General features: G+C 40.3%; 1 protein-coding gene across 2 annotated transcripts; it reads left to right on the top strand.

Moving 5' to 3' along the window:
• The first annotated feature begins 2983 nt into the window (after positions 1 to 2983).
• herc3 (HECT and RLD domain containing E3 ubiquitin protein ligase 3) lies at positions 2984 to 27824 on the top strand. Of its 2 annotated transcripts, none has more exons than XM_056408225.1 (25): positions 2984 to 3060; positions 4912 to 5257; positions 6716 to 6875; positions 7456 to 7532; positions 8186 to 8407; positions 8542 to 8633; positions 9014 to 9144; positions 9518 to 9669; positions 10507 to 10562; positions 11298 to 11422; positions 11614 to 11673; positions 14163 to 14274; positions 15556 to 15745; positions 16931 to 17094; positions 17236 to 17349; positions 17653 to 17676; positions 17780 to 17878; positions 18015 to 18185; positions 18279 to 18422; positions 19640 to 19806; positions 20960 to 21026; positions 21454 to 21536; positions 22912 to 23095; positions 24544 to 24646; positions 24802 to 27824. In XM_056408225.1, the coding sequence occupies exons 2-25, from the start codon at positions 5035 to 5037 to the stop codon at positions 25008 to 25010; spliced, it is 3129 nt and encodes a 1042-aa protein (XP_056264200.1). In that variant the 5' UTR covers positions 2984 to 3060; positions 4912 to 5034; the 3' UTR covers positions 25011 to 27824. The 2 variants fall into 2 exon arrangements, with proteins under 2 accessions (XP_056264200.1, XP_056264201.1); XM_056408226.1 differs by having other exon boundaries at positions 24739 to 24829.
• The last annotated feature ends 11 nt before the right edge of the window (positions 27825 to 27835 follow it).

The following is a 27835-nucleotide window of genomic DNA, read 5'->3' as shown; positions in this document are numbered from 1 at the left end:
CGCCACGACACATTCCTTATATGTGAAAACATACTTTGCAATAGATAGATGGATAGACAGACCGAGAGACACTTGATAGATAGATAGATGCAGACCCGTTCTCCCGTATCTGTCCTTTGGTATTCCTGTCCTCTCACCCTCTCTTTAGCTGTGGAAGGTCTTGAAGCAGCTCCGGCCCCAGTCCCCCAGAAACCAGAAGTCTCCCAGGAGGAGCAGGAAGAGGAGGAGCCCGACTGCCCTGCAGGACTGATAAAGTTCCAACCAGCCTTCCCTCGCTCCTGGCGGGGGAAGGCTGGTTGGTGTGGTTATACTTTTTATTTAGGTATCGATTGCTGTGACACAGAAGAGTCTACCAGGATCTCCTTAACGACGACGAAGAAGATGACGAGGGAGGACCACATGAGAAGGATGAAGGACTACAGGACCAGATGAAGAGCGCCGGTTGCCTTTCTTTTAGTGGGCGGAGTAAGTAATCCCTCACTCAGACGACAGAAGTATCAGTAATACGATCCATCATTGGAGGCCAGATCCAACACAATGTAAAGGTTGTGTGGTTCAGTTCAAACATATTCATCTCTGGTGTTTGTGTCTCACAGGGCAGGACTCCTCTGTCTCTCTCCCAGCTGAAGGTGGATGTCAACCAACCCGTCACCCTCAGCAGACCACTGAACAAGTACAATCAGGACACCCCCCCCGCCCGTCCACCCAGACCCCTGACACCGCCCGCCCCGCCCACACAGGAAGCAGCTGTGAAGAAGACGGACGCTTCAGCCTGAACGAGACATAATAATTATTTCATTTGTCACATGGAATACTGTACGTTCATGTTAACTGTGTACAGTATTTAGATTATCTCCTGATTTTAATAAATACATGTACAGCAACATCTAAATATGTCTTTTTATTAAAAACTACTGGGTCAGCAAACACTGTTATGATGTTCATATTGGGTTATAATTCAACTTTAATGGTTGAGACTTATGCACTACAATGTTATAGTTTTTATATTTACTTATTGTGTTGATTCTTAATAATTAATGTCTAATATATTGTTAGTTTACACCACTGCTCATTTTTCATCTTCATAACGGATAAACGATTATATTTTTGTTTGGTGTTTTGCCAAACAGCTTAAATGACCACAAAGATATTTTATCGTACAAAAAATCCTACATTGCAAAATGTGTCATGTCAGTTGGCAACCATCAGTAACAAATACCAACATATATCTTCACTCTAAATAATCCAACTAAAGCAATGCATAATTTCTATTTACAAGATTTTCATTGACAAAAATAGGAAAGTAAGTAACAGACCCCGGCAGTATATGAAATGATGCTTTTATACCAAACTCCTAACTGGATGGAGAACATTGAAACAAAACCAATGAACAGACAACATGGAGGAGGACGTCTCCACAGCCGCTGGACCTCAGCAGCATGAATGACGTCCTCTGGAGTCTGAGGACAGGAGACATGAGCCGGCATCTCGTCCAGCAGCTCCTTGAGAGTCCGTCTGGAAGCTCCTCGCCTCCCAGCAGCCGGACACAGGGCTCAGCCTTCTGGACTCGTTGAACGTGGCATGTCGGTTCCAACCTGTAGAAGGAATCAAACGGAGACTTTAATCGTCCCGTTTATCTTTGGGCCGACAGGCTTTCTGGAAGAACAACTCCCGTCTCACATCTAAAAAACAGAACAAATAAACTGGAGCATGACGACCACAATAATGTGTATTTGACATGAATACAGAAAGGGCACTTTTCTCATCCAGGACAAAAGGGCAGGTGCTTGAGCACCACTAGGGCTCTACCTGTGCACATGCCTGATGGTTAGCACAAGGTCTATATAACTGCCTTAATAGAATTCCACTGTATATTCAGGCACCAACCAATACTAAAGGTTATATTATGGTGACACTAAATGCAAGATTGCTGCATTTAAACCTGCAGTGATACTCTTCTCCATTTCAGAAGAAGATAACTGCCTAATCATCTAGAAAACAAGAAAACCACTAACATCCAATCATAACGTGTATCATACTGCATGCAGTTAATGTAGTTCATGTATTATATGTCTTCCCTGTAGGAGCTTCTTGTGAAACAAGATATCAAAGTGCATGAGCTTCCAGGTCTGCAGTGACAGCAGAAGGCAGGATTTGAGCTGCAATATTTTTAGTCTGGATGTCTCCTGCAACAGAATCCAGTTATGAAATGTATATTCTGATGCCAGCAATGTTTCAAACCTGGCGGTGGTGAATACATGAGTTATTCTCTTTGTACAGATTGATTGTTCTGGAGGCGGCAGCGCAGCAGCTCAGGAGCAGGACAGCATAGTTTTGCTCCAAGACCGCTGTCACACATATCTAATATATATTTACACACATATCTCCTCTCCTTATTATTGTGTACCCTCCACTTTATTATAATGGCTAGTAGTTATTTCTTTAAATACACAACGTTTAGATAGAATGGCCTAAAGAAAACATAAATTGTAAATCATATGCCATTCTTGCCGTAGTTACCTATTGCCATTATGTGTTTCTAACTTTATCCATTATTAATACGTATACTTAAAAGGACAAAGATATTTTGCACATATTCAGGTTAGAGAAGTTAGAACTAGTGAATGTTTAGTTATTTTATATTTTGTTATGTTATATTATATGAAATTGAACAATATATTTACTGTTGTATCTCTGATTACAACTACAGCCCGATAATGTTTGCTCGGTGTACAAAAATAAAAAAAGACTTAAATGCACGTGTTCATTTTGATCAGTTGTGCTGATATTATACAAGCTTAACCTTTAGTCTTAGCCGTTTACAAGTTAATTTAAAACAAAAATGATCCATCGGAGTGAGCGGAGATAACGTGACTCTCATTAAACGGCTCTGGTCGTAACCATAAATGTATCGCCAGCACTTCCTGATTGGCAGACCAATCGCTGCTCTCCTGACGTTAACGTTCAGTGACGTAGCAGCTGTGGTACTTCGGACTCCCTCGTTTGTTTTAAGAGCCGTACCGAAACCGAACGCCCCATATTCAGAATGCATATATCCAGGTAAACACATCTTTTTATTTGCTATCAACCTGCTGTATTACAACGCTGCTTTTCATCACAATTGAGACATCGGTTAACCAGCGGATTTCTGTGGATTTAGCCATTGCACTGAGAGCCAGCCGACGTTGCTGTAGCTTGCGAAGGTTAAACAGCTAGCGTTAACTATGAACGAAGACGGCTTGTGTCATCAAGGCGTCTGTTATTGTGTTAATTTTCTGTTCAGTCAAATACTGTCAGTTAGATGTGTTGGGATGTTTAGCTACGCCTGCATACTGTGGTTGTTATGTCTCCACAACGCAGGCCACTCCTCTTCACTTTCTTCCCAACAGCAAGCTAACGTAACCTAAATATACGATAGAACCGATCCTGGACCCGTGGGCCATCTAAGTCACAGCGAGCTAAAGATATTTTACATAAAACTCATTAGGTTTGCAATGTTTGCTAAACATATTAATAATAATTATAATAACAATAACCGATTACACATAGTACACATGCATTTAAACAGTCTCCAAGTGTTTAATCATTGTGATGTTGTTGTTCATTATATTGCCTGTCACTCTTCTCAGTATATCCACCCAATTGACTGGAGGTTAGTAGATCCACTCAATTAAAAATGTCGTCCAACAGCCCACCTTCCCTCATGAAAGTTATAATGTTCATTATTATGTGAAACTTTGATTGAGAGACTTTAGAGGCTGCATTTTGTTGTGCTTTTGTGTTGTATTGCATAACGTAATGCTACAAATGATTACGTTTGAATACTATATGCTTTACAAATATTAAATAGTAAGAATAATTAAGTGAATATTTTAATAAAATAGCAAGAACATTACTAATAAAACGCCAAATACTGAGAGCTGTTTCAAATATTTAGTTTGAACAAAAACTGAACATCACAACTCGGGAAAAACTTATTTATTATTATTACTTGGTACATGGTCAAAAAGTCCACATCTTAGAGCTCAAGTTGACATCTTTGAACTGATTGGTCAGACCAGCAGTCTAAAACTTAAAGAAATTCAATTTACTTAAAAGGACAAAGAAATATAGCAACTAATCAGGTTACAGAAGTTAGAACCAGTGCATTTAATTATTTTGATATTGTTTTATATTATATTATATTAAATTGAATAATCTGTTTACTCTTGTAACTGTGATACAATCTTCATTGTTATTATCACTATATTATAGGATTTATTGCAGGGCTTTTGCATTTGACCCCATTAATGTTTGCTTGGTGTAATATATAAAAAGAAAAGTCAATGAATGCAGGTAGTACATACAAGAATAACATTTCCGTTCCTACAAATCAGTGGAAACAAACCAGACAACTTTCAAACAAGGACATAAAAGTGATCAAATTCAGGTGAGCTGTCTGAAAAGTCTGAAGTGTAGCTGTCCTTGATGTGAATGTATTTGGTTATCCTGGTTTTATAGCCTGCAGTACATTTGATCAGATGACAGATCCTTAAGTTCATTTTCATGCTGCTTTCACCTGTTAATGTCTTTCTCTCTCCTAATTTACTGCACTTTTGTTTCATCTTATTGTGTTTGTCTCATTCCCATTAGTTTATTTCCCATGGGAAACCCAGTCAGTAAGATGCATGTATTGCATTGCATGTGGACTGACAGTAAGGCAAGACTGCATGGAGCTGCTTAAACCGGGATTACACTGAGAGTTTATTTAAACACACTGTCCTGTTCTTCTGTCATGCAGCTTACATTATTCTTACACACAGCCACATCTCTAAACCCATAGTGTATTCTTTAAAAACATGGATCACAGTGACCAGCATGTGCTCCTCATGAAGACAGACGACACACATACAATCTTTTTGTTTCTTCCAGGGTTGGACTTTACATGAAGAGGAGAAAGCGGGGCTGCTCTAAAGTCTGAACATTTCGTTGTCTTCCTCCATCCGGCCACCACTCTCTCTGCGTCTTCAGATTGGCGCTCGTCCCCTCGCCAACATGCTTTGTTGGGGGAACGCAAAAGACGGACAGCTGGGTATCGGTATAGAGAGGAACCTTATGTTTGAGCCGAGCAACTGTCATGTGTTCAGTGGCAGGGGACTGAAAGAAGCAGCTTGTGGAGGGCAACACTCAATGTTTCTGCTGCATGATGGCAGCGTGTACACATGTGGTTCTAACAGCTGTGGACAGCTGGGCCACAGCAAACCAGGGACTTTCCCAGGTAAGCTTTCGGCCCGACCTCTGATTAATCGTTGCACGCTGTCGGCTGTTGCACCACCCTGCTGCACTGCTTTTAGCAGGTGTGAGTGGAAAGTTACCCAGAATGTGTGTGAGCATGTCACGGCGTGTTTACAAATGCACTAAATACATGGCATGCTAATATTAGCATGCTAACACTCCAATCTAAGATAGTAAACAATGTAAACATTGAACCTGCGAAATAATAAATAAATACCTGCATTGTCATGGTGAGCTCAATTTAGCTAAAAGCAACAAAACACTGTTACATTAAAGTCAGAAATGACAGATTTGGGCAGGTGCATCTGGACCTTCTGTGGTAGTTTTTATAGATAATCCCATTTTGTGTAAAACTGATGAAAGTTTCAGAAGAAGCAGTGCACTCTCTTGCAGATAAGAGCAAGTTTCTCTTTTTTTAAAGATGCTAGACATCACAACCAGGTTGACTTGTACAAAGCATGAGAAAACGTGTTGCAATATCATAAACTTCCTTTCTCAACTAATGGACTTCACGTAGTTGTTTTTTACGTAGTTTTTAAATGCATCAGTATCAGTGTACATATAACTGTCTCCATTTATGAGACGGTTCATTAGCATTTCTAGGAGACGTGAAACACTCTCATGGCTTGTGAAGTGATTGCAGACAGTGGTGGGACTGTGTTTGTGTCATGTGGGAGGACACTTGTGTTACTTTGTGTCGGTGGGTGAAGCTCAAGCTTTGACAACAAGGAATAAATGCAGGAATCATTGGAACTTGAGAAAATATATCTATTTCTTGCACATGTGTGTAAGATGGAAACTGCCTGTATGATATCCCACATACTCACATATGGTATCAGCACTTGTTCTAGTTAATCATGGTACGGGCCTCATTAGGCATTTTATTCACTTGTAATATATCTTCTTTATAAGCCTACACGATGCAGGCTTATTAAGAAGATTACTGATTACATTTTTAAAAATCATATTGTAGTATAAGATCAATTAAAAACCAAAGTAACAAAGTTATTGGGTATTTGTAATTATTATCAGCCATTTTAGCTTTAAACCCAGTTAACCTTCGATGATAAAACACTTCTATGGCAGGAAACCACACAGAAATGTAGAACACCGACCTGCACCAAACTCCTGCTCACCTTTTGCTGCAGTCCTCCATTTTCTATGGCGTGACACAAAGTATTTCATGGAGAAAAGTCCACTGTTCTAAATTAATATTAAATACAATTTGCAATCTATAGCTTGCTCTGTGAAGAAAAGATGGTTTAGTTTTGATGAGAAAAAATGTACTTCCTACGAACATATTAGTGCATACCTAATGGGCTTGTAGCTTGATAAATGAAAAATCAGTACATTTACATCTTCTCTCTCCATGGGCTTCATATGTAGATCTGTTTTTGTTGTGGTCATAAATCTGCTGACGTCTTCCGCCTCCTCTCCACAGAACTCGTAGGAGCTCTGGACACTCAGACGATAACAATGGTGTCGAGTGGTCGGTCCCATTCAATGGCGGTGAATGAGCAGGGTCAAGTGTTTGCGTGGGGGTCCGGTGAAGGGGGCCAGCTCGGCCTGGGGACTGCGGAGGCGGCTGTTCGAATCCCGAGGTGAGTCAGTCAGACCATCGGAGAGGTAATCAGGCTTTTAGCCTGACAAGAGAAAAAATACGTCAAGAACATTTTGTTGAATGGATAAGCATTACCGCTGGGTTCAATTTGTAGCGACCCATAACGCCAAAATAACAACGGCATGAAATATTCTGTTCCCATGAAATGACTATTTGGATGCAGTGTACAGTGTACTTAAATCAGAATCAGAAACACTTATTTGCATTAGACACACAAAGCATTTGACTTGGCGGCTGGTGTGTACATTAGACAGAGAAACAAAACAACAACAATCAACAGTCAACATAGTGCAATAATTGAAACATACAATGTACAATGGTATAAGATAAAATAAATCAAATAAATCTGTTCATGAGGGTCAGTGGGGGACCCGGGCTCGGTTATAGTTTAGTATTCTAGGATAGTGAAACCTTTAGACTGGGAAGCAGATTCCCGATAGTTTAGCTCCAACTCGTCCATTGCTTACGTCTTTTACTCCTGGACATGTGACGATGGTAATGTTTTATTATGACTGGTTTTATCATTTGATTAACAGATGTTTTTTGTGTTTGTGCCTTAGGTTGGTCAAAAGACTGTGTGAGCAGCGGATCTCTCAAGTAATGTGTGGGAATCAGCACTGCATTGCACTTTCTCGAGGTATTCAAGACACAATCTCTTCACAGCACACCAGCACCGTTTATGTTCGTCATTTTTAAATCAACCCACTGTTTGTCCAAACATCCAGGCAGGATTCAGCAGTGTCAACTTTAAACTTTGAATCTCAAATTATTTTTGACGGACTTATTGCTTTTCTCTATCTGATTGATTTTAGTGTTCTCTGTGGGAGACTTTGACCACTAGTTGTGTTAATGTGAAAGTCAGTTGAACATGCATGCCCCCAAAAATACTGTACAGTGCATGCTGTAATTTGATCATAATCAAATGGAAATAATACCATATTAGCTGTTTAATCTTATTTTTCTCAGAATACTGACGCTGAATTAAAAAGGCAGACATTAAATGGCAGAAATCAAATGTAGGGCACTACATAGTCAATCTAAATTAGCACACGGCGTTCATATTTTGTAATTTTCTTATGGCCATTTTATGCATCTTGCCTTTATGTGACAGTGACAAAGAGACAGAGGGAAAGAGAGAGGTACCCGAGAGATATTAAAGATTCATATTGTGCATTTTAGCAACCAGATAGTCCCACAATACCAAATCAATGTATATTGTTTCTGTACTGGGAGAAATTGGTGGAGATAAACCGTAACCTACTTTTGCTTCCCTGTCATTTCCCCTCTCAGATGGCCAGCTGTTCACGTGGGGCCAGAACACCAGCGGCCAGCTCGGCCTCGGGAAAGGAGAGCCCAGCATGCTGTTCCCTCATCCCCTGAAGTCTCTGTTGGGTATTCCCCTGGCACAGATCACCGCCGGGGGAGACCACAGCTTTGCCCTCTCCTTGTCCGGAGCCGTCTTTGGTTGGGGCAAGAACAGAGCTGGACAACTTGGTCTCAATGATGAACAAGGTAATGAAGAGCTGGATAGAAAGAAGCCACTGGAGTACCAGAGTCAAATGCTGAAGTTGCCATGGCAACTAATTTGTACCAAATACATCAAGCCGTGTAGAACAGTGTGAGCTTTGCTTGTTTCCCTTTCTCAGATCGAGCTGTCCCGTGCCACATCAAATTCTTGAGATCTCAAAAAGTTTGTTATATCAGCTGTGGAAACGAACATACAGCAGCCCTCACAAAGGTATGAACACAGATAAACCCCCACCGGCGCTTTTCAGTGATGCGATTCACACCCTATGAGAGTGTTTTGCCACCAAATGTTACGTGGGCTAGTTTTGTTAGTTGCAGTATGGCCAGCTGTCTTCTAATTGGGTTATCAGTTCTAGTATTCTGGCTTCATCGTGACCCACAACTTGTTGCATGTGACCTTTATTGCACAGACAAATTCTAAATCGGATTCCAGTCGGACCGCCGCGCTCTAACTAATCCTAATCCATCATTTCGGCACGCGGTCCGAGAGAAAAAAATCTATTTTACTTTGAATCACTGCCTTGCTATGCCAAGGATCTCAGTCTCCAACAACAACAGCAAAATTAATTCTGTATTTTGTGTCTCTGTCAGGATGGCGGCTTGTTCACGTTTGGTGAAGGCTCGTGGGGTCAGCTGGGTCATGGCTCCACCAATAATGAACTGTTACCCAGGCGAGTGCTGGAGCTCATGGGCACTGAAGTGTCCCAGATCACCTGTGGCAGGTATTGTGTCTTTTTTTTATAACCGGCTCACTGATTTACTCGGTACACCTGTAAAATCTGATGCATCTTGATACAATTAGAAGTCTTTGGTGAAGCTTAAACTGTCAAAAAGGTGTTGATTAAGCTCTCTGGGCATTTCTTAGGGTGTATTGAGTGGTGGAGTTTTGTTGCTCTCCTCTAATTTGAAAAGTATTTAAAAGTTAAACACCTTTTGTGAAACGGTATCAACAAAAACTAAAGATCAGAAGATCACAAATGAATTGCAGGATGATTAACTGTCTTGAATTGAAGTGTATTTAATGAACTCTGTGTTTTAGCGGCTGGTTCTGTCCCCCTGCATCCTACATCTTGCTTTCCCCCCCCTTTTTGTCAGGCACCACACGTTGGCGTTTGTTCCCTCCTCCGATGTGGTGTATGCATTTGGTTGCAACAGCCACGGCCAGCTGGGCACGGGACTACTGGGGGACGCCAGGAGCCTGCTTCCTGTGAAGGCCAGCTTCCTGACTGGAAGTCCACACAGAACCGGTCAGCGGAAGACTCTGTGCTCGCTGTACAGGATACATGAAATAGTGGCTGAAAATGTGTCGTACTTTTTAAAGTTTTTGTCATTCATCCTGCTTATAATGTATAGTTTTAGACTTATGTTTTTAATAGGATTTTATTGTTACTTGCAGAGTCCACTGTTCGATATAAATGCTCAAGGGATTTTATACAAACGCTGCAGTCTTGCGTAATGGATCCGCTTTTCGGATTCGGGCCAAATGAGCCGCTCGGTGTCTCAGAGAGCTCTGTGTGAGCAGGGACCGTGTTGGGTGGGATTTACAATTATCTTGAAAGCTCAATGCGGCCAGATTACTTTGAGTCTACGCAGTTTGTCTTCCAAGCAACAGAAAAAGATATGCACCAAAAGAAAAAAGTATTTATTGTGCAATATATTTCTACCTAACACGGTGGTCTAACGGAATGCATTCGCAGCAGTCTCTTGAGCGAAGGGGGGGGGGTTACTTGCGTGTATTAATGCTGATGTACAGTTGTAAACTGCGGTACAAGTCAGAGTGTAAATAATGAAACGGTACTTCGACACAAAAATACACCCTAGTTTGTGGACATCTGTGGAAGATGAATATGAAAACAGTTTTACAGAGATTTAATGTTGATCATTGCTTAATGTGTTCACTGTATATTATCTTTTATCCTTCATAACTATCTGTCAGCAGCATCCTCATGGTACAGATACAGACTGACTGCGTAGTAAAATAGTCCTACTCTCTATTTGATTAAATGTTATAACATGTTGTCCAGTGAACTGTTTCTCCGTTTAATCTTTCCTCTCTTTTTTTTTGGAATCAAAACAATATACAGTGACTAAAATCATCTGTGGAGGAGACCATAGCTTCTTATTGTACTCCAATGACCAGGTATGTGATTTAATTAATTTTTTAGTACCCTTCTCTTACTCTCAAGTTTGTTACCTGAATAATTATTATTGTTGTATTTGCATTAGTTGACTTCAAATCGGTCAAAACACGTTTGAGGTCCTGTTGATTTGCTGTTACAGCTTTTTAATGACATAATTCAAAGCCTCGTTATCAAAATATCAGAATTTTTGACAAATTGTAATTCAATATCTTATTCAGTATTTCACTTCTGTATTAAAATGAAGGTAGAAAACTTAATGAAATGTTTCACGCAAAGGGAAAATTAAGTGTCTCATGAAGTTAAACAGTACAAAATAATCAGGTTAAGACAAATCTCCAGTCCACTCAATATATTTCCTCTCACCTCACCATCAGAACTAGACCCTCAACACAAACCATAATCTAATGATAATTATAAGACAAACTATTTCCAAATACACGGCTTAATAATAATGTACAAAAATAGACCCACATTTCCATCAACACTGTTCCAGTGTTTCACCACAGGGGGGCATTAATGTTTCACCAGTTCTTTATAAATGGGTCATATTGTAAAGTGTCTGCTCTGATAGACATAACACACATTCAGACTGTACTGCAAAATATTTAGACTGAGGTGTGGCCTATTTGTTCTATCTTAGATCAGGAATGAGAGACAACTATAACGCCCAAAGGCAAACAATCTGCCAAATGTTTGTACTGGTATCTGGTGTCTGTTTATCTTCCTCTCTGCAGAGTGCTGTCATCTCCGAGGACTTCAGAGTGATTAATGTCAGCAAAGCAATCGCCCCGATCAATTATGAACAGTTAAACTCTTGGAGGTTAAAGCTGATGTACAGCACAGATTCCAGTGTCACAAAGTAAGTAGAATAACGAAAGTTATTATTTTAAAAGCATTAGAATGTGCTGTATATAATACATATGTAATACACGTAAAAAGTGTACATTCTCTTGTCATTGTTTAGTATTAGTCGTGGTTTTACTTGGATTTCTCTTCACACGTAAGACTTGATTATATTTAATGGTCTCTGTTTTATGTTTTTGTGCTCAGTGACATTATAATCCAACTCTCCTCTACGGCTTGTTGGAACGGCAGCTTTTTGGACCAAAGGTATGTAAACACCATGTTTACCAAAGTAATTAAGTACTCAATTCAAGTGCTGTATTGAATACAATTTAGAGGTACTTGTATTCTACTTTTCAGATTAAGATGTTCCACTTTGCAACTTTAATCCTCTACTCCTCACATTTCATTGGGAGATATTGCACTCTTTTCCCACTCCACTCTGACAGCTATAGCTGCTAAATTACTTTTCGGGTTTAGATTTGACAATAATCACATGATAATCTTATAAAATATGAAAATGTCTCACTATCTAACTATTTTATCTCACTACCTCTACGATTTATCTGGTGACCCTTTGGAGGACACCCACTCCGAGGTTGGAAACCACTTGACTACCTCACCGTGTGTAAAGTCGTAGCTTTACCTCAACTAGCTGTACAACTAAAATGCTGCTTGTACATTGATCAACAATATATTATAAAATATAGAATTTATATGCCAGTCGGGCTATTTTTCTACAGAATAATTACGTTTTACTTTTGATACTTTCGGTACATTTTGGGTCTGAATACTACTTCTACCACCACTGGAAGGTTTAAAATGACAAAAACAAATGTAAAAGTACCCAGAGATGAAACTCACCTTTTTAAAACATCAAAGCACGAAAGATAGCCTGGAAGGAAAAATGTGTGTACAGATTGTAAAGCCCTCTGAGGCAAATTTGTGATAATGGGCGATACAAAATAAACCGAATTGAATTGAATCATGCTGAACAAACATCTGCTGTTGTGAAGGGAAAGCTAAGGCCTTCGCACAGGCTACACACACATTTCTTTAGAATATCTGTTTCGTGTTTACTGGTTGAAGAATGTATTGTACAAACTAAAATATAACAAGAATAGCAGACACAAAAAGGTTTTATGAGGGTTCCACCTTCACCTAGCCTGTAGCAGCTCCACTGTGTGTCTTTAAAAAAACAAACAGAGGATCTTTGGACTTGGTCAGACTCGTATGAAAGCTAGACTCCTGAGAACTGAATCAGCGAGGACCTCACAGGGTCCACTTAGTGGCACATCGACTTATCCACCAACACATGCCGAGTGTCAGGGTGGGAAAGATGCAATCTGTGTGCTCGCTGACCGTCACTGTGTGTGAAGGTATTTCGGCTCATCAGCAGATATTTATCGTGGAAAACAGATGTCTGGAGACACTTAAGTACATCCGACTGCTCTGTCTGCTGAAACTCATCAGAGATTAGCAGCCACTGAAACTATCAACCAGTTTTCACAATAAACCAGTGGGAACTGTAGTGGTCGAAAGTAACGAGGTACATGTACTCAAGTCTTCCCAACTGCATTTCAGAGGCCCAACATAATTGTTTTCTCCACCACATTTATTTTAAAGCTTTAGTTACAAGTTGCTTTTGTACATTACCGACATAGCGTCACATCTTACATTACAGCTAACCCGTCGGCTTGTTTATATTCATGCTTGACAATATCAAGTCTGAAATCATTTTAGCCTCAGTTAATTGATTTTTGTACATCATATAAATGAATGGAAACAATGGTTGGCTGAATCTGTAGGAATAAAAATAGAAAATAAATGCATAAATAATACAGTATGACTAGACTTCAAACATGGTCAGCAAAAAATATGAAATGTGCTTAAACTGTAGTTCAGCACCTAAAACTTGTTTTATGTTTAAAGTGTGGTCATTTTCATTGTATTTGTTACGTTTCAGCCCCAGAAACGCTCCTCTGGTTCTTTAACCCTTGTGTTGCCTTCGGGTCATTTTGACCCGATTCAATATTTAACCCTCCTGTCGCCTTCGGGTCAATTTGACCCGATTCAATTTTGTTAATGTCGAATGCGGGAGTCAACAAACAAACATAAAGTACCTCACACTTAAACTTGGAAAACAATATTAATTCTAATAATTTTCTGGAGATTTTAATAGCTGGGGTCATATTGACCTCAAGGGTAAAATATGTTAGTAAATATAAAGGTAACAGGAGGGTTAAACATTGAATCGGGTCATATTGTTTAAACGAAGGAAGTGGGAACATTGAATCGGGTCAAATTGACCCGAAGGCAACACAAGGGTTAAGCTCACAGAGTTCAACAAAATCAAGTGGGTCAGTGCTCCTACTCGGTGTACTATCTGCATCAGAGTTTTTTGTTTGGCAAACAGTCTCCACAAGATCAGATCTGATGTATTTGTGTTATGACTAAATAAATCCTGTGCTATAAGAATACGAAGGCTCACACTGTAAATAGTCTCTGTTCATGCAGAGCGGTTTTTTTGTCTTTGTGCATCAGTCTGCACTCGCTATCCTCTGAGAGGGGATCGGCTTAAATACCTTCAGGCTGTGTGTTCACCTCACTGTCGGCCAAAGTGACGTGAGCCTTCAACATCGAGGCCTCGCCTCAAAGTCCCTGTATCTGACCTCTGACCTATTTCTGTGCCGTTAGTAATCACTGAGACATCAGAAATACTCAACACATAATCATATGTTTGTTTGCTTCCTCAGTGATGATACCCACTTCAAAACCAACCCAAAGATCCCAGGCATCGATCTCAACTCTGTCAGGAAGTTATTTGAGATGCTCGGCAAACCGTCTTTCTCTGGACTTCTGGAACAGGTATTGACTAAATGTGTATTTAGGATTAGCATGTGTACAAAACACGTTTACTTTTGTCTGCTCTTGAGCCAACATTTTACATGACTCAACTTTGTTATTGAGAAAATACTCAAACCAGCTTCATACCTGCAAACTTGTCACCTTTCGGCGAAATTCGCCATTTTAAAATCAAAATAGGTCATCCACGTGAATAGTGTAGATCCGAAGAGTTTTTGTTTTGGGGTAGGGGGGGGGGAAATTGGACGGCCGGCGTTTATGAGATTGGAGTGAGACGAGGAGAACATGCGATGTGGTGATCTTCGCAATAAAACATCTTTGATGCGACACGTCGAAGGAACAGGCTCCTGGAACAGAGTCATGGAACAGGTTCATGGAACAGGTTCATGGAACAGGTTCATGGAACAGAATCATGAACAGAATCATGGAGCAGAATCATGAACAGGCTCATGGAACAGGCTCAAAGCTTAGCAGAGCACACAAGTAAAAAAAGGAAGTTGGTTCATGAATGACTTTAACCATATTATATATAATGATAATGTAAAGTTGTTATTACTATTATTAGGGCCAATCACTGAATTATTCAGAGGACCTTTTTTTCTTAAAATATTTGTTATTATTATTTAGATTTGCTGTCAGAACAATCAAAAGACCGTAGTTATAAAAGCTGTGAGGTGTCATCAAACAAAGTGGATGTGTGTGGAGACGACAAAAAAAAAAAGCCACCTGCACCCCCCCCCCCCATGTCACCTTTTTCACCCCTCATGAGTTTGCAGGTCTGCAGCTTCCCTTTTGGGTTTCTGTCCCCATAATGCAGCAGTTAAAGGAGGGAATCTTGGATTGTTACACAGTACTAGATTACCAGCTTGTGGTAACAAGAACATATTCATAAGTGAAAATTGGGCTTGTTTTGAAAGTACATCAAGTTCTGCTGCGTTTAAAACCTCTAACTTCAGCTCTGTAATGATAGGTTTAGGGTTCATGATGCTCGTCAACCCAACATGAGGCAGAAGCCACATTTCAAACCACTCAAAGCCTCTCCCAAAATGTAATGAGGGATATTTTTGATTCCAGCTCTTTTAGAATTCTAAAATACCCCATATATTTCTCTTATTTATTGATACGTGTAGCTTTCAAACATCATAATAAAGTCCTTTTCAAATACTTTCCCCTCTATAACAGTACACATTGTTCCTTATATCTGTGTAGTTAAAAGTGTATCCAGTATGTACACACTCTGTTTAACATGTCCCCGCCTTGTTCTGTGTCCGACTCTCTGTTCAGGCCAGCAAGAGTTTTGAGAGTCTGTTGATCCCTCAGCTGCAGCGCTCCCCTCCCGACGTCGAGGCCATGAGGATCTACCTCATCTTGTCTGAGTACCCGGCCCTGTTTGACTCCAAGAACTACATCCGCCTCACGATCCCCCTCGCAATGGCCATCCTCCGGCTTGACGCCAACCCCAGCAAAGTATTGGGTACCATACTTGAATTTCTATATTTTTTAATAGCGACCGGTCTTTGTTGGCTCATAACGGGACGTAACGTCACGTCAACAACCTGCGGCGCCATTACACCACATGACTCCTCCTCTACAGTACGTCTGCGTCCTCATCCACGTCACCTCTGCCGAGCCTGTTATCACGACATTTAGGAGCCACCACCAAACGAGAGAATGATTCCAGAGGTGCATGAAATTGACGTGATTATGGATTTTTGAGGCATATATTGATATTTGGGAATGTCAGAAGTCCTCAAAAGCAAGATGATGTAAAGTTGAGTTGGTAGCCGGGTGAAGAGCCTTCCGTGTGAGAGGAATCAGAAACAAAGCAACAGTTTGCCACTTGAAACCTCTAACCATTCATTTCAACGCCAATGTAAAAACCTTGCAATGCTTTTTGATGCCTGCCGCCATGGCGACGCCTTCTTCATTGCCGAGATCTTTGGGAGTTCAAATGGCGTCGCAATCGATACGGTTTACTTACACACCTCAAACACTGCGAGAAGTGGCCGTGAATGTCGGATTGTCCCCAGATCCTCTCAATGCTGCGTCGGAAAGCGTGGCGGTGAGGTCGCCTCAGATGCCGTTACAACGCTCGATGAGAACTTTGTTCCTTCAGCATCCTGATGCCTGTAAATACAGATTAAAAACAGTATATGATCCAATGCGCTCCAACGCATTTACATTAACCCTCCTGTTATCTTAGGGTCAATTTGACCCCATTCAATGTTTAACCCTCCTGTTACCTTTATATTTACTGACATATTTTACCCTTAGGGTCAATTTGACCCCAGCAATTAAAACCTCCAGAAAATTATTAGAATTAATATTGTTTTCCAAGTTTAAGTGTGAGGTACTTTATGTTTGTTTGTTGACTACCTAAATAGCCCTTTAAATATATAAAAAAGTTGATATTTCTTATATGTTTGACACAGTGAAAAACAGCCTGGGGTCAAATTGACCCGAAAGAACACCGACATTAAACATTGAATGGGGTCAAATTGACCCTCAGGTAACAGGAGGGTTAAGAAACTCTAAAAAAATACTGACGGATCAACGGAGAAACTCTCATAACTTGCGGTTGAAGTAAAAATACCGTCATGTTTTGTTCGAGGCACTTGCTCTGTAGTTTAATTAAATCTTTTTTTCTCCGTCCCTGCAGACAACTGGTGGTGTTTTGTGGACGGCGGCGGGTTCACCAGAATGGTCGACATGTACAAAAGCATCGTCGTGTTCCTGCTGACGGGAGGCAAGACGCTGCTCGTACCGGTTTTCTACGAGAACTACTTTGTGGCCATTCTGAGGCTGCTGGAGAAACTCCACAAGGTATCCACACAGCTCGCCAGCTGCTTCTGTAAACAAGCCACCGTCTCCCCCTCGATCAGTCTGAGGAGGAAACCCTTTGGTCGCTGTTGAGATGATCCGTCGACTACCGTGTTGAGGCAGGCGTTTGTTCCTTGTCGCCAGGTAAACTTAAAGGCCCACCATGTGGAGTACAACCGCTTTTATATCCCTGACATCACCAGCCTGGTGGACATCCAGGAAGACTACCTCAAATGGTTTCTGAGTAAAGCTGACATTGTGAGTACTGACATTGTTTCACTCCCTTGTTACTTGACATCCGCCGAAGCTACACAAACACACACACACACACTCACACACACGCAAAGATGCTTAACTCGTGTCATTTTTGGTGTTTGCAGAGACTGAGGAATCTTATCCTATCGCTGTTTGTCAGTTCTTGCTGTCCAATAAGTCTCTTAGTTCACAGACACGCCCCGATAGCTGCTTTGACAATGGATTTAGTTTCATCTTATAAAAGTTGCTGCTCTTGACCTTTTTTTCATGTCAAATGACTTTGCTTTCCCTCATTTTGTGTTCCAGAAACAATCATCCTCCCCTTCACAGGTACCTGATTTCAAGATTGGACTTGAGCATCTTCAATGACATATTATATACATTTTCTTTATGTTTTGAGAGTAGTAAGTGCAATTCCTTATTTTCCATGCAGGGTGACTTTCCCTCAGTGAACCTATGTGCCTACCCGTTCATACTGAACGCTCAAGCCAAGACAACCATGTTGCAAACAGACGCTGAACTGCAAATGCAAGTACGTGCTGCTCGTGATCAGAAGTGATCTTGTGGTTTCACTCAGTGGATCATTGAGGTTTCATTTGATTGTTTCTTTTTAATCTATTTGAATTTGACTCTTTTCTTGCCTTCTCCCACCTCAACCTGTGAGCCAGATGGCGGTGAGCGGTGCAAACCTACACAACGTCTTCATGCTGCTCACGCTGGAGCCCCATCTGGCGAGGAACCCTTACTTGGTGCTGCATGTGCGCAGGGACCATTTAGTAAGCGACACACTACGAGAGCTCACCATGTACTCTGATGTGGACCTCAAGAAACCGCTCAAGGTGAGAGCCGCATCCAAGCTCTGGAAGATCATTGTTGTTTTGTGATTTTGAGGATCTTTTGTGATCTCCTCGCCTCCGCCTCCCTCCATCCAGGTGATCTTTGACGGAGAGGAGGCCGTGGATGCAGGTGGAGTAACTAAAGAGTTCTTCCTGCTACTGTTGAAGGAGCTGATGGATCCTGTGTATGGGATGTTCACTCATTACAAAGAGTCCAACCTTCTGTGGTTCTCAGACAAGGTAAGTTTACGCTGTCTTCACAAGTTAATGATGGGGGAAAAACACACATACCGTAAGTTAATATAAATTAATAACTGCAAACAATATGAAACATAAAAAGTAGTGCAGTTAAAAACTAACAAGTGAAGTCTTTTTTTTTTTAAATCACCGAGCAGAAGTCAAATGTAGGTAGTAAAAACACTAGTTAGATAGAATGATATGATCCTCCACCTTTTTTATTTATCTTTTTCTTGACCTTTGAATTCATCTTCTCACGGTCTTTTTTTAAAGTTATGTTATTATTATGGTATCATTATTAGTGCTCTCCACAGGTAATTACTAAATGAACATGATCATAGTAATTGAGTCCAAAGCTAATTGTAGAGCTTTCTCATCAGGAAGTGTGGTTTTATTATGATTAATACACTTTTAGTATATTAACTTCAACTAGACAGATATTTACCGTATCGATTGCTTCTTTTTCAAAAAAAGTTTAATTATGTGATAATAACAGTTATGTGTTCTGGCTGTTTTTTGACCTGCAGCTGTACTTTCCAGGAAGAGCTTCTGCTCCTTAGTGATGATATGTCAGTGGGAACATTCAGGTTGACAAAACACTTTCCTATCAGGGAACATGTCCCTGAACTTTAGGAACCACTTTAGGTTACGACTTCACTCAAATAAAAATGATTCATGAATAACCTAGAATCATCACTGCCACTTTTCCATTTCCTTTCTTTCTGTCTGGGCCATTTCAAACTGCTTTTTAATATTAACCTAAATACATACAATATCTTTACTAAGACTTTATTGAACAGAGTATACGGAGGAGAGTTTGAGGACTGAAATGTACACACATAAACACACATATTTAAAATGTGTATTTATGGGTAATAACACTGGAACTCAAAGGAATCAAAGATGAGCGTGTTAGATGTAATTAATTGCCCATTTATTTCAGTATTTCATATTTTCTTAAAATGTTTTTGTTGAAAAAATGTCATTTAAATAAAATATCATAATTAGCATCAAGCTAGGATCATTTAGAATTTCGAAAGCAAATATCATTAACCAGGTATTACAAGTTTATTTTGGGACAATAACAGTTGTGAATTTATCTTGCTGGCATATCATCATCTCTTAAATCATGTTAATGTACACTCTGATATTTATTTTGTTAGATCTTAAGCCGGTACAGAAAAGCAATCCTAAAGCTATTTCCTTTTGTGTCTCTCCAGTGTTTTGTTGAGCAGAACTGGTTCCACCTGATCGGGATCATCTGCGGTCTGGCCATCTACAACTCCACAGTGGTGGACCTCCACTTCCCCCTGGTTCTCTACAAGAAGCTGCTCAATGTGTCGCCGACCCTGGAGGACTTCAAGGAGCTGTCGCCCACCGAGGCTCGGTAAGTCGCCCGAGCTCTGAACATGAGGACATTTAGTTTTCTTAAGACGTCGCACTTGCAGCACATCATTTATCTGGCTTGTGTCTACATATTGAGGCAGCTTGAATTGTCTCAAACTGGGAAGTTGTTGAAGCATTCCTTTTGTTCATTTTTAAATAGGACTCAACAAGTGTGTTTTTTCAAGGAGCAGTACCATTGACTGCTACTGGGAACTGATCTTCACTGAGCAGGAAGCGTCCGCATTTCCTTTGTTCCTGATTGTGTCCAGGCCACTATTGATTTTAGAATAAGACCTCTGAAAGCTACAAGACTGCAGTGTTGCCTTTTAGAGACAACTTCAACTCCTCAGGACTTGATCTCAACTTTTCTTTTTGGATATCCTACTCATTTAATAAAAAATGTGAGCACTTCAGTTTGACAGCCTAAAAGCCGGCGCACTGGAGGAAAGAGAGAATACATAGGTTGAATAATTGTCTCCTTGAGATTCAATTCATGTCTTTTTAGTCAAATATAATACTATAAAATGAGTTTGGGTCGAATTGTAAGTCAACACTATTGTATCCTCTTTCAATGATTATCATTTATTTTTCCAGCTACACTTCCACTTTCCATGTTTCCTGTGTTTTGGTGGTAAATATCCAGCATGTTGTTTGCAGGAAAACCAACACTGAGTAATTTCCTGTGGTGTTATGAGTTAATGTGTCGCCACTTCACTTTCAGTCCAACAGCCAATTTATTTATGATCCCTGTAGCTGCCGTGCAGGAGCGGCTCATCCCTGGTTTTCATTTTAAAAGTTAAACGGGGACATATTTAGACCTAAAGGCAAAAGTAATAAACTGATAAGGTAGAAAAACAGATTTATGAAAAGAAGATTACAGCTATCAATACAGTCCTCACCTCAGCATGACAGTGATATGCGTGAAGAAAACATTTTTAATATCAAATGTACTAATGAGTTTCTTATTTCATGACGTGGTGAACATTTTAATAATTGGGATTCTGGCCTTCACCTTTTTCATTTTTTTGTTTTATTGCATCACATTAATAAGATTATTAGCATGTGTGTGTGTGTGTGTCCTCCTGATACGATATTGTGTTATAATGGCGTTCTTCCTTCCAGACGTGAACTTCTTCTGTTTATTCCTTCTCCAGGAGTCTACAACAACTTCTAGACTACGACGGGGGTGATGTGGAGGAGACGTTTCTTCTCAACTTTGCTGTGAGCGTAACTTTTCACCCGTTTCACCATCATGACTTTCAGAATGAGGCTTTTCTAATTCTCAACAGATCAAATGATTCAATTGGATTGTTTTTATTGATTCTATGATGTCAATACAATACGCAGAATTGGTAGTATCTATACTTTAGGTATTGATCCTTCCACTTGTAGCATGTGGGCTCTACGGTGTCTTTGTTCACCGTAGTAAAGGAACATGTCACCAGTGTGGCTCACTAATGTGGTTTTAATTGTGTTTTGAGGGCAGTGCAGGTCTATGGCGCCGAGAAACAGGATATATCAGACAATACTTGGTGTTAGTAAACAATTAATAGTTGGTTTTGGTATTTTAATGGTATTTTTGGACAATATGGACGATTGTTATTGTCTACACTCTAATCTTCGACCATTTGTTGTGTCCACACCTCAGATCACCAGGGAGAACTACGGGATGACAGAAGTCATGGAGCTCGTTCCTGGAGGAGAAAGCATCAGCGTGGATAAAAATAACAGGTGAGGCGGCATTTATTGGTCATATTAAGACCACAATGTCATCAGCTCTTCTTCCCTTGTACCATTTTAAATGACCTCGTTTCATAAATATGTTTAATACTCTCCGCGCTGTTCTTTCTAAAAGACAAACTAGACGACACCGAGATTTTTAGATGTATTGTTTTTCCAGCACTGAGATTATCATGTCGCTCACACAGCTGGCAGCTCATGTCCTATTGTTCCAACTGAAGGGCATGTTCTGGGTTGAAAGCATAGAAAACAAAGAGCTCTTTATTATAAATGACATTTCGGGTGTTTTTTCACACCATCGCCGCCCTGTTTCTGGAGCTCGTCCTTGTGCCAGAGATTTCAGTGTTATGTGGAGGAGTCTGCAGAGAGTTGTGGGGTTGGCGGTGTCGACATGTCTGGCTGCTGGCGCTAAACAGATGGCGGTAGTGGCAGTGACTCATTCCTGCAAAATACCCTCGACACTCAGACATGGAACTGTAATAATAGAATTAATAGAGAAAAGCCGTTGTCCCTGTGAGGTAAAACATCTGAATCAGAGACATGGAAGGAGACATGTTGATTTAGTCTGGCGACCACACCACCGTGCAGCCCCGAACAAAGCCATCTTTTCCTCCAGTTGGAAATTAACCCCAGTACTGCCAGGAATTGGAGTTAGTCCACAGAGGACTCTTTAAACTCGGCAAAACATCTTGCTTACTTTTTTTTAATGCTTTTCCTTTTTTAACGGGATGCTGCGGTGGCATGTCAAAATCATTTTTTTATTAAGGAGAGCTATATTTGGGAGATTCAAGTGTTCAAAAACCTATGATGGATTTGTTTGATTGGAATTTTACATTTCAAAGTTAGAAGTTAACACGGATACCCCGTGAGTAAATCTTGAATAAGTCAGATGGCCCTTCAAGACTTTGCATCGTATAAATAAAGTGAATTAAAAAGGTTTATTACGGAAAGTCTCGTTCTATTAGATTGTAAATAAATATGACAATTCTGTTTATTTGTATTCAATACAATTCTAATTAATATATCATTCATTGCATTTATAATGCTGTCGAAATTGCATAACGTCTTTGAAGCGACACATTTTTACCGCACAGTATTGATGATAGAAAAGATGATTAATTTGACCCATCTGAGCAACCTCGGTAATAAGACCTCAGATGTAAATATAATCAGGCTGGATGATGAGTTTGTTGTTGAACGCCAGTGAGCCTGGAAACGTATTCAACTATAATCAAGTTAATCATAACATACCTACAGACACAATGGAGGAGGAAGCGAGTGTTTACAGTCACACCTTGAAGTCTGGATAAATAATTTACTTTAAAAACGGAGTTCTGAGGATTGTATAGCGCGTGTGTGTTTTCAGGAAGGAGTTTGTGGAGGCCTACCTGCGCTACGTGTTCTCTGATTCTGTGAGCGAGCAGTACTCGGCCTTCTCCTCTGGCTTCCTGAAAGTGTGCGGTGGGGAGATCCTGCCGCTGTTCCAGCCGTCTGAGCTGATGGCCATGGTGGTCGGCAACAACAACTACAACTGGGAGGAGATGGAGAAGGTCAGTGTGTGTGGTTTTCAAATATATGTGTGCAATGTTTGTAGCAACAAGTCCAACAGTTTACGTCAAACCATTTCCTGTTTCTGTTCAGTGAACACGTGAAAAAAGCCAGTAACGGGTTGTCCGTCAGCGATTCAGAAGTAATTTAACTGAATGCAAATGCAGGAACGCAGAAGACTGAAACTGGGAGTTGGTGCAAATGAAGAATTTCTTAACGATGCCGAAATATGAAAGGAGAGCAGAGGGTCTCCTGGTCAGGGACCTTTCAGAGCCGTGAGCCGGAGGATTGAGCGTATCGAGGCAGGGAAGCCAGACAGATGGCGTTTCTCAATTCAAAGTACACGAGTACAGACTTGTGTTCTTTTGGAGTCTGGTCTTGGTAGTCCAGACTCCGGAGGACGGGAGGACGGTCTTTCTGCGATTGGAACAGCAGCTGACTTGATGACGTCACCACATCAGCTGTTCTCGCTCCTGGGTTTACTCTAATTATTCACTGTAAATTATTTCTTCCAGTCAAATAAACAAAACATCCTAAAATGACATTCCGTGACTCAACAACAGTAGTATTTATAAAAGGTCATCTGGCAGTTGTTTATTTTCTCCCCCGCTATTGTTTCCGGTTGCTGGTGAAATGCATTCTGGGATATATGCTGGCCAGAGTACGCACAAGTCTCCTCTGATGCTTCCTCCGGAAAGTGGGAGGATCAAGTCACATCCGGGCGTTTTGACCGTGCTTTGGGAGAAGCGGACTTTGAATTGGAACATGAACTCGGGCTGAGACTGATGACGTTTCACGAGTCACGAGGACACAAGTAGAGGAAAGTACGCACAAGTACGCATATTGAGAAACGCCGAGAGTGAGGGGAGAGTCTTTGGTCCAGAGTGTGATCCGGTAGATACCAGGAGTAAATAAATGCCAGCTGCAGGCACCAGAGGGGAAAAGGATCTACAGGCTGAAATGAGACTAACTCAGTGACTGAGTCTATAATCTGTCAACTTGATGGAGTTGAAGCACTGAACACAAAGAACAGCTGAGGCTAATGGGACTGCCATTAGGCTTGGAGGTCATCAAACAAAGTCTTGGATGAATAACATGTTGGACCTGATGATGACGCAAAAGGAAAAGTCCACAGCAAATTTGTTTAGAATTTTCTGTTGTGCTCGGCTGGATGTTGACAAGGCAACGTGGAACAAATATATCCTACCAAATCCAATTTGGCTTTTACCTATTTCTTACTTGTGATAACTCTCTGGTCCAGATTACAACATAACATCAGTAGGAAAACCTGAGTGGTGTTGTTGTGTAACCTAAATAAAGGCACAAATTATGAATTGCTTGAAATTTGCATGCAGTCTCTGTGGAATTAGTTTTACTGGTTTATGTTGTGTCGGAGTAATAATAATAAAACGGGGCCAGATTTTCATCTCCACATCCTTTCTCTTTGCAGAATGCCGTGTACAAAGGGGAATACACAGCCACTCATCCAACGGTCCGATTGTTCTGGGAGGTTTTCCACGAGTTCCCTCTGGAAACGAAGAAGCAGTTCTTATGCAAGTATCTGATCGCTCCAGTGCGAAACGTGCACGACTAGTTTAATTCTCACGCTCTCCCACTCAAACATCTCATAAATACTGTCATGCAGTTTATGCAGACGCCGTTTTCTAGAGTCGATTCTAACTCGCTCCGCTGGGTCTCCCGCCGACAGTGTTCCTGACCGGCAGTGACCGGATCCCCATCCACGGCATGGAGAGCATGCGTATCGTCATCCAGTCCACGACGGCGGAGGAGCACTACCTACCGGTGGCCCACACCTGCTACAACCTGCTGGACATGCCCCGCTACCAGACCAAAGAGATCCTGCACCGCCGTCTCACTCGGGCTGTGGAGCAGTACGAGGGCTTCAGTCTGGTCTGAGCAGGAGGAGACGCGCAACCCTTTTAATGCACTTTAACAGCAATACAACCCCATGTCGAAGGAGTGTAATGGGGGACTTCAGGACACAGGAAGGTTACTCTCTTTATATGCTCTTACAAGTTTGTTAATCCTCTTAAATCTGAAAGGTCTATCTATGTCCACGCTAAGTATTATTGTTTTTGTGGCTTTGGGCCAAAGTTTCTCAACCTTTTAGGATCATTTGGAATATATTTTTTACGTATTGATATTTATTTTAAATATAGACACAGACCTGAAATATGGAGTCAAATAATTATATAAATATTATTGAATTCACACTGAAGGATTTACAAAGGTTTGGTTTTTTATCCAAATATTTCAAAGCACACAAACAAAGTTATCATTATATAAAGGTGTGTCAATGGCTTGGCTTGAAATGTAGATGTTACAATTGACTATTTTGTTATAGCAACCGTGATCATTCTGTGTTAGTTGATGTATTAAGACATATAACACATCATCTGTTAAACAATGTGGTGAGATTAAATGGAGGGTAATCAGCTGGGTAATGCTCGCTAGCCTTAAACGTTAACTATATGTTTGTTTCTCGGGTGATGTTTGTGACTTTGCCATGAGTGCTACAGTGCTGCTACCCTCCACTTTTACTGAAACCAAGACAACAATGTTATTTACAGTGTGCCAGACTCATTCAGCTGACCACAAAAAATACACCTGGCAAACAAACATATCGCGTTTGCTAAACTATCGCAAGCCAACGTTCGCTCATGCATATTCAGTATATATAAATCACAAAATACATTCATGACTCCTGTGTGCATTTATTATTATTGAGTCTTATCTAACCATATAAAAAATGTCATGCTTAAATTCATATGACCACCTAATCATACATGTCGTTTGTGACCAAACAACGAAGACCAGAGAAGGTTGAGAAACTCTGTCTTTGGGTGTTTGTGTCGTTCATTTTTTGTCGTCTTTCTTTTTTCCACAGCTGTATATTTTATATTCAACTCCTTAAATTCTATTTTTTACCTTTTAAAGAATTATGTTATTACCTTGAGATGATATATCTGCTTTTTGTTACTTTTAATTTAATAAATAGAATGGCTATTTTTCAACATTTAAAGTGTGTGTGTGTATGTATGTAAATAGAAAACTTTGAATATAATCTTTACCTTTTGAAATTGGGAAGAGTATTTCTCCCGCTGAGCGAAAGGGTTCCGGATGTAACATTATGTACTATTATTTGCAATCAATCGTTTCTTTAGAGCTGTGGATCACAGAGCAGCTGACTTGGTCTTTAACCTGCATTCAACAGTGTTGCCTTCTACAGCAAAACCTACATGAAAAGATGACTTTTTAAAGTTTATTGTAGTAGTTGTTGTTGTGCATGTTCTTAAGTGAAAGCAACAACCTGATTGTCATTTTAAAAAAGGTGACACTTTGGGAAATACGCTTAATGGCTTACTGGCAGTGAGTTCAATGAGAAGATTGATCAAATGTTCCAGATCAATCTGTTATATAATGTGGCAACTAGCAGCCGGGAAGGCTTAGCGTAGCACAACACCTGGAAGTTGGGTGAAACGGCTGTAAAAAAAACACCCTCACTAGCACCACTAAAGCTCACTACCTGACGGATTATGTCCGTAAATTAAAACCTGTAGAAACAAGATTATTCCCTTTTACATGTAGGCTACTCTAGTTATTGACCAAAGCATTTCTTGGCTGTGACCTGAGCTTCTGTAATCTGGTTAGAAAATATATGTCTGTAATCTGGTTAGAAAATACACACTGCAAACCTTTAATATTAATTTATTAGAATCCATTGCACACCTTATATTTCTGGAGTCCCCAATGGCAACTGATCAGAGCCAGGAAATATTCAGGCACATATACATAGCCTAACGGCACTTAAAACAACAAAATTGTTGTTTTTACACTTTGGTGTGAGCAAATTAGATAGGCCTACATGTTAATTGTTGAGCTTTAGATGTGCTAGTTGGCAGATTGTGTAATTGTTGGACAAAGCCAGACTAGCTCTTTCACCAATTTCCGTTTTTACTAACTGACTGCTAGCTGAAGCTTCACATTTAGCTAACAGAGTTTAGCTAACAGAGCTAAGCTAACGTTAACTCTCAATCAGAAAGCGAATAAACATATGTCCGAAAAGGTCCCTCAATACTACATATATAATCATTAAAATATATCAATTGTGATATTTGTGCGAGACGACACAATATTTAAAAGTGTGGGCAGATAATTTATTAAAGACTTTAGATATAGTCAGTTGATAAACTATGTATCACATGTTCCTAAACTTGCCCTGATGCTGTATTTATTCCTACAGTCCAACATCTTATTCCAAACGGATGTTTCATTAAATTGCATTGGTGAGGTTTGTGGTCTGGAAAACACATTTTTTATATATTTCATATTATGGTGTGACTTCAGACAATAATTTACTTTTTGTGTCCTGACCTCAGGTCACATCTGTTTAGCAATAACGAGACACAGCCTGGCAATGTTGTGAACGCTCTCCGTTATCCTCCTAAAGGTCTTTAACACTGGGCTCTTCAACTTCTTGCTTTACTCTATACTGCATGTCCACACATGTTAACTCAGTATTTGTCTAATTTAAGCTAATTTCTCCTGGAGACTCCTATGCAAAGGTTTATGCGGCCCTTTTTTTGTTGTTGCACCTTTTAATTTTCAAAAAATGTGACTTATTTTGTTGCATATGTGTCTGAAATCTACACAAAGCTCTCTCTATTCCAGGAAACTTTCTTTTTACATTAAAATAATACAGTGCTCGTCTTTGATTGCAT

The sequence above is a fragment of the Pseudoliparis swirei genome, chromosome 24 (assembly GCF_029220125.1).
Source record: "Pseudoliparis swirei isolate HS2019 ecotype Mariana Trench chromosome 24, NWPU_hadal_v1, whole genome shotgun sequence".
NCBI classification, from domain to species: domain Eukaryota; kingdom Metazoa; phylum Chordata; class Actinopteri; order Perciformes; family Liparidae; genus Pseudoliparis; species Pseudoliparis swirei.
The sequence above is the reverse complement of the archived record's forward strand: the minus strand, read 5'-3'. Positions and strand labels throughout refer to the sequence as shown.